The sequence below is a fragment of the Bos indicus genome, chromosome 26 (assembly GCF_029378745.1).
Source record: "Bos indicus isolate NIAB-ARS_2022 breed Sahiwal x Tharparkar chromosome 26, NIAB-ARS_B.indTharparkar_mat_pri_1.0, whole genome shotgun sequence".
Lineage (NCBI taxonomy): Eukaryota > Metazoa > Chordata > Mammalia > Artiodactyla > Bovidae > Bos > Bos indicus.
In genome coordinates, this window is record NC_091785.1 from 16,547,333 (window position 1) to 16,563,847 (window position 16,515).

General features: G+C 39.0%; 1 protein-coding gene across 2 annotated transcripts in view; it reads right to left on the reverse strand.

Moving 5' to 3' along the window:
• LOC109553150 (cytochrome P450 2C21-like) overlaps positions 1 to 16,515 on the reverse strand; it is a 92,460-nt gene that overhangs the window by 12,347 nt on the left and 63,598 nt on the right. For both annotated transcript variants that reach the window (XM_070780515.1, XM_070780514.1), the window contains exons 5-7: positions 12,710 to 12,886; positions 11,624 to 11,765; positions 2,176 to 2,363 (exon numbers count right to left, since the gene is read on the reverse strand). In XM_070780515.1, the coding sequence (XP_070636616.1) occupies positions 2,176 to 2,363; positions 11,624 to 11,765; positions 12,710 to 12,886 (507 nt within the window). The remainder of the gene's footprint in view (positions 1 to 2,175; positions 2,364 to 11,623; positions 11,766 to 12,709; positions 12,887 to 16,515) is intronic.

Genomic DNA, 16,515 nt, shown 5'->3' on the forward strand with positions numbered 1-16,515 from the left:
TTCTTAAGACGCAAGAGAATTGGGTATGTTTAAATGCTAATGGAAAGGAGCCAACAGAGAAGGAGAGAATTTAAAAAAAAGAAGAAGAAGAAGAAGAAATGATTATTTGAAGAGGAACCCTGAAAAAGTGAGAGGAAAGGGATCCATGACACAAGTGGAAAGATTTACTTTAAATAAAAGGAAAGCCCTTCTTCCACAACAACAAAATGAAAAGGAAAATAAAGGGGTGTGAATGTAGATAACTTGTAAATCTAGTGGAAGGGAGTTGAGGGAGTTCCCTAAAATGGATTCTGAATTTCTCTGTGGAAGACTAGATCATTTGGGGAAAAGTCCATGGTGAAGAACTGGAAGGGAAGAATTCAGAGCTGAAAATAGTTGGTGTGCTTGTAGGAGCAAGATGAGTTCAGTTATGAAACAAGAACATTGAATAAAGTCCCTAAGAAAGACAATGCCAAAGAATGCTCAAACTACCACACAATTGCACTCATCTCACATGCTAATAAAGTAATGCTCAAAATTCTCTAAGCCAGGCTTCAGCAATATGTGAACTGTGAACTTCCAGTCATTCAAGCTGGTTTTAGGAAAGGCAGAGGAATCAGAGATCAAATTGCCAACATCTGCCAGATCATCAAAAAAGCAAGAGAGTTCCAGAAAAACATCTATTTCTGCTTTATTGACTATGCCAAAGACTTTGACTGTGCAGATCACAATAAGCTGTGGAAAATTCTGAAAAAGATGCAAATACCAGACCACCTTACCTGCATCTTGAGAAACGTGTATGCAGGTCAGGAAGCAACAGTTAGAACTGGACATGGAACAACAGACTGGTTTCAAATAGGAAAAGGAGTACATCAAGGCTGTATATTGTCACCCTGCTTATTTAACTTCTATGCAGAGTACATCATGAGAAATGCCAGGCTGGATAAAGCCTAGCAATCCAAGATTGCCATGAGAAATATCAATAACCTCAGATATGCAGATGACACCACCCTTATGGCAGAAAGTGAAAAAGAACTAAAGAGCCTCTTGGTGAAAGTGAAACAGGAGAGTGAAAAAGTTGGCTTAAAACTCAACATTCAGAAAACTAAGATCATGGCATCCGGTCCCATCACTTCATGGCAAATAGATGGGGACTTTATTTTTCTGGGCTCCAAAATCACTGCAGATGGTGACTGCAGCCATGAAATAAAAAAACGTTTACTCCTTGGAAGGAAAGTTATGACCAACCTAGACAGCATATTAAAAAGTAGAGACATTACTTTGCCAACAAAGGTCCGTCTAGTCAAGGCTATGGTTTTTCCAGTAGTCATGTATGGATGTAAGAGTTGGACTATAAAGAAAGCTGAGTGCTGAAGAAATGATGATTTTGAATTCTGTTGTTGGAGAAGACTCTTGAGGGTCACCTGGATAGCAAGGAGATCCAACCAGTCCATTCTAAAGGAGATCAGTCCTGAATATTCATTGGAAGGACTGATGTTGAAGCTGAAACTCCAATACTTTGACCACCTGATGCGAAGAACCGACTCATTCGAGAAGACCCTGATGCTAGGAAAGATTGAAGGCAGGAGGAGAAGGGGACAATAGAGGATGAAATGGTTGAATGGCTTCACCTACTCGATGGACATGGGTTTGAGTGGATTCCAGGACTTGGTGAGGGACAGGGAGGCCTGGCATGCTGCAGTCCATGGAATCGCAAAGAGTCGGACATAACTGAGTGACTGAACTGAACTGAACTGATTGAGTTGGTCACAATAATATGATCCTGATGGGCTGCATGGTCTTCCAGAAGAGATCAGTAGCTCAAATGCAGGTAGGGAGGAAGAAAACTGTTGCATTGGACTTTTGACAAGTGAAACAGATAGAGAGGCACTTACTGGTTAAGTGGTAACAGTAATAAAACATACACTGGAAAATAGGGAGTGGACAGAAGAGTAGCCTAATGAACAGGCAGAATATGGGACTAACAATGTACTAAGAATCCTGTGGGAGTCTAAGCACTATTATATTTATTAAATTCTATCTACAAATTAAAAGGAAAGGAGTATGTGGTCTGAGGGTGAAATATCTGAGACATGACTTTGTAATACTGTAGACAATTAGGCAATCTATACATCTACTTCTGTGATAGTTGAACCTAAGAGTCTTAATGAGGAGTATAGATGAAATACCTCTCACCTTGGGAATGAGATATTCTCTGAATTTAATGTCCTGAGCTGCAGCATGGGGTAGGTTGTTGGGGACAAGGTCAATGAATCTCTGGATCTCGTGGATCACAGCATCTGTGTAGGGCATGCGGCTCCTGTCCTCCATGCATGGACTCCGGTTTCTGCCAACCACATGGTTAATTTCTTCCTGGACTTTAGCTGGCAAGGTAGAAATCAGAATTTGTGTCAAGTGATAAAGATATTTTATCTTCTTAATCATGATTACATTGTGGTAGGATATGGAGAGAAGGAAAAATTACACGTGTTTCTCTACAAGGGAAAAAATGAAAAAGAATTTCAGTGTCATGGACAAATTGGAATTTCATTAGAGACTTAAATACACATACATAGGGGGCGGGTGGCTGGGGTGGGGAATCAGAACTGATACAGCAGGTCAACACCAGACAAAGAGCAGGCAGAAAGGGAATTTTCCATGCAAAGAAGATTGTGCAGATGATTTATTGGAATGATGTAAATCCTACTCTTGGACACCCCCTAGCAGAGAGCTGGAACACGGATGAGCGTTCCTCTTCTTCCAAAGTGCCTGCGGCGTGCCAGCTGAAGAGCTAAATCCTTTCTTCAGGCAAGTCAATCCACGCTGAATAACAAAAGCTGCCAGGAAAGGAAAAACCTTCTAAGGGACACTTAAAGAAAAGTGTCACTGAACTGAGATTAAACAGTTTCTTTACTACTATTCCTGTGTTCTGGATTATTCAAAACTCAGGGCTGTGGGAATAAGAAAGACCTATTGGTTTACCCAAAATACTAAATTGATCCATCAGAATGAATGCAGGGGTGGTGGGGAGATTGATGCTGGTAGAAATACCCGACAGCAGGGGTGATAGGATTTTTTAAACCATTTTATTAGCTTTCAAAATTACAAAACAGCATTTGCTGTTTTTTTTTAAAATGGAAAAACCTTTAAATAATTAAAAGTCACACAGATGTGTGAAGTTAAGAAATGAATATCCCTAAAATTCTTCAAGAGATGGGAATACCAGACCACCTGACCTGCCTCTTGAGAAACCTATATGCAGGTCAGGAAGCAACAGTTAGAACTGGACATGGAACAACAAACTGGTTCCAAATAGGAAAAGGAGTACGTCAAGGCTGTATATTGTCACCCTGCTTATTTAACTTATATGCAGAGTACATCATGAGAAACGCTGGGCTGGAAGAACCACAAGCTGGAATCAAGACTGCCAGGAGAAATATCAATAACCTCAGATATGCAGATGACACCACCCTTATGGCAGAAAGTGAAGAGGAACTAAAAAGCCTCTTGATGAAAATGAAAGAGGAGAGTGAAAAAGTTGGCTTAAAGCTGAAGATCATGGCATCTGGTCCCATCACTTCATGGGAAATAGATGGGGAAACAGTGGAAACAGTGTCAAGACATTATTTTGGGGGGCTCCAAAATCACTGCAGATGGTGACTGCAGCCATGAAATTAAAAGACACTTACTCCTTGGAAGGAAAGTTATGACCAACCTAGATAGCATATTGAAAAGCAGAGACACTACTTGGCCAACAAAGGTCCGTCTAGTCAAGGCTATGGTTTTTCCAGTGGTCATGTATGGATGTGAGAGTAGGACTGTGAAGAAAGCTGAGCACTGAAGAATTGATGCTTCTGAACTGTGGTGTTGGAGAAGACTCTTGAGAGTCCCTTGGACTGCAAGGAGATCCAACCAGTCCATTCTAAAGGAAATCAGTCCTGGGTGTTCCTTGGAAGGACTAATGCTAAAGCTGAAACTCCAATACTTTGGTCACCTCATGCAAAGAGTTGACTCATTGGAAAAGACTCTGATGCTGGGAGGGATTGGGGGCAGGAGGAGAAGGGGACGAAAGAGGATGAGATGGCTGGATGGCATCACCGACTCGATGGACGTGAGTTTGAGTCAACTCCGGGAGATGGTGATGGACAGGGAGGCCTGGCGTGCTGCGACTCATGGGGTCGCAAAGAGTCGGACACAACTAAGCGACTGAACTGAACTGAAACTCCCCTAGGTTAATTACTACAAGCACTGTGATAGGGACCTTCTTTGACTTTGTCAATACACAGGCAACTATGTAGCTGCTGTGTCACATTTTATATCCACTTCTTACTGCTGTCTCCAGCTTGATGCATGGAGATCCCATTTAATTCGCACAGACCTTTAGGGGGTGAGCACTATAAACAGTCCCACTTTTCAAGGTGGGTAAAGTAACACTTGGAGAAGTAACTTGTTCAAGGGTAACCAGCTTGTGGATGATAACTCTGTTTCAGACCAGGGCTCTTAACTGACATCACCGTCTATGGGGTCGCACAGAGTCGGACACAACTGAAGTGACTTAGCAGCATCTAACCATGTCGAATTATACAAAATCAGCTTATTATTCTTTTCAATGGCTGCATGGTATAACGGATAAAGAATATTCCAAATTTATTTAATTTGTTCCTTTCTAAGGGATATTTAAGGTGTCCTCAAGTTTTATTCTTTTTTTTTTTAATATTGCTACAATAAATTTCTATGCTATGGTAATAGAACTGCTAGGTCAAAAGTACATGTTTAAGTTTGGCTTAGATGCAATCCTTGTAAATAGGCTATGTAAATCCAAATTTCTAGTAAGGCTATGTAAGTGTGCCCTTCTCACCACACCTTCCCAAGTACCAGACATTATCAGTCACTGTAATTTTGGGGCAATGTGATAGATGAAAACTGAATCCAATAGCCGTTTTCCTTGATCATAAAGGAAGGTGACAGCATTTTGATATGTTTATTAGCCATTTGTATTTCTTAGGCAATTGTTCGTATCATCCTCACACTTTTCTATCCTATTGTCTTTCCATACTGATTTGTGGGAGCTTTCTATAAATTCTGAATATTAACCCTTTATCTGTTACACAGTTTCACGTGTTTTCTCCCGGTTGTCTATTCACTTAATCCTGTTTATTACAGTCTTTCACCATAATTTCAAAAAACTGAATTTGTTAGTTTTCTTTTTAAGACTTCAGAGATATCTGTCATGCTTTTAAAGGCTTTCTCCACAACTATAGATATATATTGCTTTATTTTCTTCTAGGGTTTTATAGATTTGAAATACAGTGTGTGGCATGAAATAGGTATCTAGATATGTATTTTCCCAAAGAAACTGCCCGTTGACTTAATACTATGTATTAACTAGTCCATCCTTTCCTACTGATGTGAAAATTTTCTCTTTATCATGTATTAAATTCTAATGTATACATGGATCTATTTATAGATTTTCCAAGCATGTTTTAAAATTTAGGGGTGCAAACTCCCAACAATTACTACTTTTTAAATACATTTTGGGGCCATTTTTCTTTATTTATTCTTTTGTATGAACTTGAGAAGCAATCTGTCAAGCTTTAAAAAAGATTCTATTAGGATTTTATTGGAACTGCATGCGTTAAATTAACCTGGAGAAAACGTACTTTGTAGCACTGAGGCCAGGAGTTAGATGCATCTCTATTCATCAACATCTCATCGCTTCAGTGAAAGTTCTGCTGTCTCATATACATTTTCTGCTAAGTTTACAGTCATATTTTTATAGATTGGGATACAAATATGAGAGATCTTTCCCCCCACAATATTGTACATGTGGTTAATGCTATCATACGAGAAAAGACTCATTTTTCTTGATTAATAACCTAATTATGAATCAATTTTATTGAAGCTTTAGTGCTTACAACTGACTGCTTCTAATATTTATCATATATATAGATGATCATATGAATGTTAAAAAGCTGGCTTAAAACTCAACATTCAAAAAACTAAGATCATGACATCTGGCCCCATCACTTCACCACAAATAGATGGGGAAACAATGGAAACAGTGACAGCCTTTATTTTCTTGGGCTCCAAAATCACTGCAGATGGTGACTGCAGCCATGAAATTAAAAGATGCTTGCTCCTTGGAAGAAAAGCTATGACCGACCTAGACAGCATATTAAAAAGCAAAGACATTCCTCTGCTGACAAAAGGTCCATCTAGTCAAAGCTATAGTTTTTTCAGTAGTATATATGGGTTTGAGAGTTGGACCATAAGGAAAGCTGAGTGCCTAAGAATTGATGCTTTTGAACTGTGGTGTTGGAGGGGACTCTTGAGAGTCCCTTGGACTGCAAGGAGATCCAACCAGTCTATCCTAAAGGAAATCAGTCCTGAATATTCACTGGAAAGACTGATGCTGAAGCTGAAGCTCCAATACTTTGGGCTACTTGATGTGAAGAACTGATTCACTGGAAAAGACCCTGATGCTGGGAAAGACTGAAAACAGGAGAAGGGGATGACAGAGGATGAGATGGTTGGATGGCATCAACAACTTGATGGACATGAGTCTGAGCAAGCTCTGGGAATAAGTGATGGACAGGGAAGCCTGGCATGCTGCAGTCCATGTGGTCACAAAGAGGTGGACATGACTGAGCAACTGAATTGAACATATAAATGTTAGTATTTAATCCTATTAACTTAGTGAATTAGATTGGTTTCCTAATATTATACTACCCTTATCCTCCTAGTTTAGATTAAGCCTACAACACTGCTGTGTATTATTTTTGGTATTTTTCTGTACTTGGCTTGAATCTGTATTGATAAGTGAGATGGTTCCACATTTTCTTGGTCACATTCTTGTTTGGTTTGGGTAAAACAACTTAAGTGAGTTTGTACTATAAACTTTGTTTGCTTCCTGTATTTATTGACGCTTTAAAGGTAAATAAATTGCCAGGACAAATGTCTGTATGTGGTATTTAGGAGGGAGGAAACTGGCTACTTTTCAAAAAGCATTAGATAGCTGGTTGGGATGGAAATGGAAGGATGAATGGTTGGATGGACAGATAATGGAAAAGTAATTTTCTTCTATGGTTATTTTCTATTCATACGTACTTCCTAGTCAATTTTGATAATTTATAGTTGTTTAAAATTTCTACTTCATTACTGAAAAATAGGTGCATAGAAAATGCTTGTAAACCTTTGGTTATAAAGGTTTGCAAGAAAGGCTTGTAAACTCTTTCTTTTCCAGTTAAGCTTCTTAGAGGTGTTCCTATTTTATCAATGTTTTCAAAGAAGTGTTTTTTCAATTTTATTTATAAAGTCTGTAAGGATTTTTCCTTTTATCTTATTTTATATAATTTATGGGAAAAAACAGAGTTATTACTCATGTTATTTTACTTTGGATAATTTTATTATTCTTTTCTCAAATATTGATTTGAATACTTAGTTTACTTTCAGCAATTTTAAGTTTTTTTAAAAATATCTTTTAAGACTAATTTGTACTTTGAGAACTGCTTTGACCACAGCACATGGATTTCTGTATGGGGCATTGTCATCTTCAGTAATTTCTAAATAGTCTGCCATTCTAATTATGATTTTCTTCTTTAACTCAAGAGTTTAAAAAATGAACACACAAAAAACTGTACATGAATGTTCACAGAATCATTATTCATAATAGCCAAAAGGTGGAAATAACCCAAATGGCTACTGATAGATGAATGGGGAAGGGAAAGTGGCATGATCAAACTATGGAACATTATCAAGCTATGTAGAAAGGAATCATGTACTGATTGATGTTACAACAGGTATGACCCCTGAAAACAAGCCAAGTAACAGAAGCCAGACAGAAAAGAATACATAGTTTATGCTTCTATATTCCATGTGTATGAAATCTTTGGAGCTGGCAGATAAAGACAAGAAAAGAAGCAGGTTAGTGGTTGCCAACGGAGAAGGCAATCGCACCCCACTCCAGTACTCTTGCCTGGAAAATCCCAGGGGCGGAGGAGCCTGATAGGCTGCAGTCCATGGGGTTGTGAAGAGTCGGACACGACTGAGAGACTTCACTTTCACTTTTCATTTTCATGCATTGGAGAAGGAAATGGCAACCCACTCCAGTGTTCTTGCCTAGAGAATCCCAGGGGGAGCCTGTGGGGTCACACAGAGTCGGACACGACTGAAGTGACTTAGCAGCAGCAGCAGTGGTTGCCAAGAGTTGAGGAGAGAGGTGAAGGAGAAGGAACAGGGGTTCTAACTAACAGGAATGTTCTGAACAGGAACGGAGGTTCTTCTGGAGGGGATGAAAATGTCCTGAAATTAAACAGTGTTTGTGGTGGCATAATTCTGTGAATATTCTAAAGACCACCAAACTGAACACTTTCAAAGGGTATATTTTATGGCATGTGAATTAAATACAACCGTTATAAAGAATAATATTTTCAAATGTCTAAGTTGTTAGACTGAAGGAAGGCTGATCTGACATCTAGTATTATCATAGCTTGTTTGAAGAACGGACACTGCATATAGGGACTCCCCTGGCTTAGATGGTAAAGAATCTGCCTGCAATGCAGGAGACCCGGGTTCGAACCCTGGGTTGGGAAGATCCCCTAGAGAAGCAAATGGCTACTCATTCTAGTATTGTTGCCTGGAGAATTTCATGGACAGAGGAGCTTGCTGGGCTACAGCCCATGGGGTTAGAAAGAGCGGGACATGACTGAGTGATTAACACTTCCACTTTTCTTCATGCTACATATGGGGTCTAACTTTTGAAACGTATAGAGATTTTCTCTGTGGTTTGGTCTGACCTCGATTTTTGTGTTAAGCACTTGAATATGTGTTCTCTCTCTGTTGAATATTAATGCTCCCATTAAATAAATAATTATTAGTATTTTCAAAAAAAAAAAAAAAAAAAATAAATAAATAAATAAATACACATACATATAAAGCACAGTTACATCATGAAATTCATTTCTCAATTCTGATTCTCTCCTTCGTGTATTTTTTTAAAACAAACTCAGGGATGTGGGATCTCAAAGGCTCACATCGTACAGTTTAACCATTTTGTTTATGTCAGTTTTATTTTATGAAAGTTCTAAGAGAGTAGAAGTACTCCATGCAGTAAATACTTAATAAATGGACCAACTGAACAAGATGCTTGGTTGACTCAACACATAGGAATAATAAGTAAGTTAAGGGAGAATACTCAAGATGACCGAGTAGAAAGACTCTGAGATCACCTCCTCCCACAAGCATTACAAAACGATTAATACAATGATTTACAGAGCAACTATCAATAAGAACAACCTGAAGTCTAAGAGAAAGTTCTTCAACAACTAAAGATCTAAGGATGGAATCATGAATGCATAGGAGAAGCAGAAACATAGCACAGTTAAGACCTTACCCTCAGGTAGGAGACCCATGAACAGGATAATTACAATTACAGAGGTTCTCCTCAAGGAGTGAGGGGTCTGAACCCATCACTGGGCTCCCTAACTCAGGAATGCTGCACCAGGAAGATGAGCCCCCAGAGCACTTGGCTTTGCAGGCCAACAGGGCTTATTTCAGATGATCTAGTGAGCTGTGGGAAGTAGAGACTCCACTCTTAAAGAGTGTATACAAAATCTCACCCACTCTGGGACCCAGAAGCAGGAGCAGTAATTTGAAAGGAGCCTGGGTCAGACCCATTTATTGATCTTGGACAGGCTCCCAGAGAGGCACAGGACAGTTGGGGCTCACCTCCAGAACACATATGCTGGTAGCAGCTACTTTGGAGAGCTCATCCCAACACATGGACACAGATGATAGTAAGTGCAATTTTAGAATCTTCCCTGTGGCTTATTAGTGCCAGACCTTGGCCCTTCTCATCAGCCAGTTATCACCCGTTCTTGGATGTGGGAGCCCAAGTAGCTAGCTGGGCTGGGACACAGTCCTACCCACCAGCATGCCAGTTACTATAGCAGCCCTGACCCCCAGCTGTCCCTGGACCCAACTCCTCTCAACCATTGGGAGACACCAACCCCTGGTCTCCCTGGGCCCCCATCTAGACAACGGGCAGGCCAACTCCAATTCCAGGACACCTAAGGTCTTACAGCCAGAGAACACAGGATCTGGCTCTCCCCAACAAGATACCCCAGACCCTGCAGCCAGAGAAGCCAGGATGTGGCCTCATATACCAGAAGGCAGGTACTATCCTCAAGACTCCTGGGGCCTGATCCACCAACTAGCAGGCCAACCTCAGCCCCAGGACCACAGCAGTCCTGCAGCCAACCATGTCAAGATCCAGCCTACTCAATAGCAGGTCAGCACTACTAGAAGACATCTTGGGTCTCAGGCTCACCCAACAGCAAACTGACACCCAATTCTAGGAAGCCCCAGAACTCTCTGCCAGCCATCTCAGGAAGAGGCCCTGGACCCAGCTCTAACCACCAGAGGGCCAGCACTAGACTGGACCCCATGGGCTTTCATAACCAGCTGCCACATGACTCAACCCCACCCACCATCGCCCAGCAGCTGCTCCACAAGAAAAATGTATTGAATACAAATGGAAGAATAAGAAAGTTGAGGAAACAATTCTTAGACAAAATAGACTTTAAAACAAAGACTGTATGGAACAAGAGAAAAAAGAAGGACATTACATAATGATGAAAGAATCAACCAACAAAAAGATATAACAGTTACAAATCTATATGCATACGTGCTAAGTTGCTTTAGTCAACTTATGACAGCATGGAAAGTCCTAGAAGATATTATGCGACCCTTTGGACTGTGCCCACCAGGCTCCTCTGTCCATGAGATTCTCCAGGCAAGAATAATGGAGTGGGTTGCCATGCCCTGTTCCAGGGGATCTTCTCAACCTAGGGAATGAACCCACATCTCTTATGTCTCACATGCACATTGGCAGGTGAGTTCTTTACCACTAACACCCCCTGGGAAGCCCGTAAATATATATACATATAACTAGTTCACTTTTTTGTACAGCAGAAACTAATACAACATTATAAGACAATTAAACTCAAAAAAAATAAAAATAAAAGTGTCTTAATAGGTCAAAGCACAAAGCATGATAGAGTAAAGGAAATATTCTCTTAGATGAGGACTGAATAAAGAAAAAAAGGAGGATGAGAAATTACATTTTTCAGGAAATTTTGTTTGGCCAAAAGGGTGTATTTGAACATAATTTTTGTGTATAACTTTTTAATTTAAAGAGTGAGGTTTTTTGATGAAGAAAGATTGTGATTTTGTTGTGTCAATCCTTCCATTGCAAATGCATCTGAGTAGAATTAACTTTTGACAAAAGTACATTTATGTGGACTTGGAAGGCTTATCAAGCAATGTCATTGTAGAGAAGATTCTTCACCGTCTGAGGCACCATGGCAGCCCTACTGCACCTGACCTGATGCAAATCAAGGATACTCCACCACAGTAGGGAGGACAGTGACCTCTGCCCTCCATAATTCTGCTACTGGTTAAACATTTTATTCTCCTGTTTTATTATACTCTAATTTGAATGCAATTCATACAATGATAGGAATATGTACTAAGGATAGAAGTTTTTCTTGTACATCTTCTAGGCAGATGAAGAGTAGAAAAGTCATCAGTGTTGCCTGCCAATTTCTAACCAGAATTTCATCCTGTCCATCATCTGTGATACTACCTGTGACCTCTGGGTGCTTCAGCAGGAGCAGCAGTCCATATCTCAGAGTGAGGCTTGTTGTCTCTATTCCAGCAGTAAGCACATCCCATATAGTGGTGATCAAGTTGTCCATGGTAAACTCAGACTGTTTATTGTGTTTCTCCTGGCAATGATGTATTAGGATTACATGATAAGTAAAAGCAACTTACAAGTAACTTACAATAATTCCATAAAACAACATAATTGTTTAAGTTTACTTATTTGACAAATTAAGCCAAACATTAGAGAATGTTACAGATGAAGGTAAAGTTAGATGTATTGTTAGAATTTCTTCAATTAAAATATAACCAGAGTTAAACTTCCAAGTCCTTTCTGATTCCTCACTTTCTCACCCACTGGAGTATATCAGTTCTTCAGTAATTTCTGTCTAACCTGACTCTTATCAAGTCATCACTGCTACTCACCATCAGTTCAGGCATCTATTGTCAATTTCATCATATCTGAATTTCTCACTCAGGCCTTCAGAACCACCTATCCTCAAACTGAAACACTATTCCCAAATTCATCAGTCATTAAACCCACAACAGTTCCTCAGTTTCTATCAAGACAATCTCTTTAAAAATTCCACACACTTCATCACTGCACTTATCTTTCCCTGAACCAGTTTTGTCATCTCTGCTAATCCTCAAAACCTACTTCATCTGTTTTCTACTGTCTTTCCAAGAGTAAGCCTTTCTAGATTCCCATCCATTTCTGCCTTCTCTCATTTCTTACATCACCCATTCATGGAATTTATTTAATGAAAGAGAATATACCATCTATCACTTATCTTGAATGTGTGCGTGTGTTTCAATCTGTTCTCAAATAAAGAACCAGCTTTAACATGGTAAATATAAACACTTCCAAGCAATTTTCAGTGACAATGCAGAAATAATTCAAGACATCCAGTATGGTTTGCACAACAATAGGTTGCACAAGCAATGAATATATCCTTAAGAAGGAGCATTTGTTTTAATAAACCAATTCCACTGATAAGAACAAAGCTATTCCATGTATTACATCACTCCACCTACAAAGATGAAGTAGCAAGTCTGGATCCCATTTTACCTTTTCCATTTTAATCAGGAAGTAATCAATAAAGTCTTGAGGATTATTGAGGTCCAGGGATTCTTGGTGTTCCTTTATTTTCTCCAAAATAAACTTTCTTTGCTCAGTCATGTTTTTAAATAATGTGTTATGACTCCCTGGGAGATAATGTAGTAAAGAGGGGAAAGCATTGTAGAGCTGAAAAAGAAAAGAAACAGTCAATTCATTCAGCAAACATTTACAAGCCCATATTATGGCGCAGACATATTGCTATAAAATAAGTAAATAAAGATGACTAAGATATGCTCCTTGCACTGAAACCCATTTGGGATTTGAAGGAGAGGGAACTGATAAAATGGCCTGAGTGACAGTATGCACAGATTACCAACTAATTTCAAAACCATTCGAATTATTTTCATAACCACAACTCTGAAGAAATTCAGGGTCATACCACATCTTTCCAAATGAGGGCACTGGGGTTCGGAAAGGTTAGTCAACCAGTCTAAGTCACAAAACTAGTGACAGAGGTAGATTCCAGTGTTCATCCCAGTTCACACTACACACGTGTCTACAGAGAGTCACCTAAACAGGGTGTGCAGAGATCGTACACTTTTTCTACATTTATCTTTATGAAAATATATTAACTGTTGACACGTATTATATTAGTTTCAGGCGTACAAAATGGTGATTCACCATTTACATGCATTACAAATTGATTGCCATAATAAACCTAGGAATCATCTGTCATCATACAGTTATTGAAATGTTATTGACTCTATTCCTTATGCTGTATATTATATCCTTGTGACTTATTACATTTATATCTGAAGTTTATATTTCTTAATCCCTTTTACTATTTCATTCATCCTTTTACTTCTTCCTCCCTGAGGACCACCAATTTCTTCTCTGTATCTATGAATTTGTTTCTGTTTTACTTTGTTTGCTCTAAAATTGTTTTAATTCTAAATATGAAGTAAATTATATAATATTTGTCTTTGTCTGACATTCTTCTCTTAGCATAATATCTTCTAGGACTATCCATGCTGTCATAAATGGCACAATTTCATTCTTTTATACGGCAAAGTAATATTTCATTGTGTGTGTGTGTGTATTCCACTTCTTTTTTATGCTTTCGTCTATCAGTGGACACTTAGGTGGTTTTCATATCTTACCTTTTGTAAACAACGCTACAATGAACATAAGGGTGCATATATCTTTTTGAATAAGTTTCTTTTCTTCAGATAAACACCCAGAAGTTTTCTAGAGAGAATTACCGAGTTAAGTCCCAGATCATATAGTAGTTCTATTTTTAACTTTTTGAGGAACCTCTATACTGTTTGCCACTGGAGAAGGCGATGGCACCCCACTCCAGTGCTCTTGCCTGGAAAATCCCATGGATGGAGGAGCCTGGTAGGCAGCAATCCATGGGGTCGCACGGAGTTGGACACGACTAAGCCACTTCACTTTCCCTTTTCACTTTCATGTATTGGAGAAGGAAATGGCAACCCACTCCAGTGTTCTTGCCTGGAGAATCCCAGGGATGGGGAAGCCTGGTGGGCTGTCATCTATGGGGTCGCACAGAGTCGGACACGACTGAAGTGACTTAGCAGCTATACTGTTTGCCATAGCGACCATTTCAATTTACATTCCTACCAACAGTGCATATGTGTTCCCTTATTTCCACATCCTCCCAAAACTTGTTTTCTTCTCTTTCTTATAATAGCCATTCTAACTGGTGTGAGGTAAAACCCTTTAGTGTTTTTATTTGTATTTTCCTGATAATTAGTGTTTTGACCATCTTTCCATGTGCCTATTGGCCAACTTTTGTCTTCTTTGGAAAAATATCTATTTGAACCTCCTGTCCATTTTTTAATTAGGGTTTTCTTTTGGTTATTGAAGTGTATGAGTTCTTTGTGTATTTTGAACACTAACTCCTTGTCAGATGCATCATTTGCAAATATATTCTATTCAGCAGGCAGGCATTTTGTTTTGTTGATAGTTACCTTCACTGTGCAAAAGCTTTTACATTTGATCAGGTCACATTCCTTTATTTTTGCTTTTGTTTCCCTTGCCTAACAATGCATAACCAAAAAAATATCAACAAGACTAATGTCAAAGAGCACACATCCATGATTACTTCTAGAATTTTTATAGTTCTGGTTCTTACATTTAAATCCTTAATCCATGTTGAATTTATTTTATATGTGGTGTGATAAAGGCATCCAGTTTGATTCTTTTGTATGTAACTGTCCAGTTTTCCCAATACCATTGATTGAAGAGGGTGTCTTTTCTACATTTTGTATTCTAGCTTCTTTTGTTGTATATTAATTACCTACTAAGTGTGGTAAGTATCTAAGCTGTCTCTTCAGTTCCATTGATCTATGTCTGCTTTTGTGCCAGTACCACGCTTCTTTTTCTTTGCTTGTGTGGCTGGAACTTCCAGTACTATGCTGAATAAAAGTGGAGAGAGTGGGAATCCTTGTGTTGTTCCTGATTTGAGAGGAAATACTTTAAGGGTTTCACCATTGAGAATGATGACAGCTTCTCCTGTAGGGGCTTTATTACAATTAAGTGTGTTCCCTCTATATTCACTCTGAGTTTTTATCATAAATGGATGTTGAATTCAGTCAAAACATTTTTTTTTATAACTTAAAAAAATCATATGATTTTTATTTTTAATTTGTTAATGCCATGTATCACATAGATGGATTTGCAGACACTGAACCAGCTTTGCATCCCCAGAATAAATTTGGCTTATTCATAGATTATAATTGTTATAATGTATTACTGAATTCAATTTCATGCAAAGATGGGCACAATAAAGGACAGAAATCGTATGGACCTAACAAAAGCAGAAGATATGAATAAGAGGTGGCAAGAATACACAGAAGAACTATACAAAAAAGATCTTAATGACCCAGATAATCACGATGACATGATTACTCACCTAGAACCAGACATCCTGGAATGTGAAGTCAAATGGGCCTTAGGAAGCATCACTACAAATAAAACTAGTGGAAGTGATGGAATTCCAGCTGAGCAATTTCAAATCCAAAAAGATGATGCTGTTAAAGTGCCAAACTCAACATACCAGCAAATTTGGAAAACTCTGCAGTGGCCACAGGACTGGAAAAAGTCAGTTTTCATTCCAATCCCAAGAAAGGCGATGCCAAAGAATGTTCAAACTACCATACAACTGCACTCTTCTCACATGCTAGCAAAGTAATGCTCAAAGTTTTCCAAGCCAGGCTTTGACAGTACATGAACTGCGAACTTCCAGATGTTCAAGCTGGATTTAGAAAAGGCAGAGGGACCAGAGATCAAATTGCCAACATCTGTTGGATCATAGAAAAAGCAAGAGAATTCCAGAAAAACATCTACTTCTGTTTCATTGACTACACCAAAGCCTTTGACTGTGTGTATCACCACAAACTGTGGAAAATTCTGAAACAGATGGGAATACCAGACCACCTTACCTGTCTCCTGAGAAACCTGTAGGCAGGTCAAGAAGCAACAGTTAGAACTGGACATGGAACAAGAGACTGGTTCCAAATTGGGAAAGGAATACATCAAGGCTGTATGTCCCACTACTTATTTAGCTTATATGCAGAGTACATCATGGGAAATTCCCAGTTGGATGAAGCTCAAGCTGGAGTCAAGATTGCCAGGAGAAATATTAATAACCTCAGATATGCAGATGACACCACCCTGATGGCAGAAAGCCAAGAAGAACTAAAGAGCCTCTTGATGAATGTGAAAGAGGAGAGTGAAAAAGCATCTTAAAACAAACATTTAAAAAACAAAGATCATGGCATCTACTCCCATCA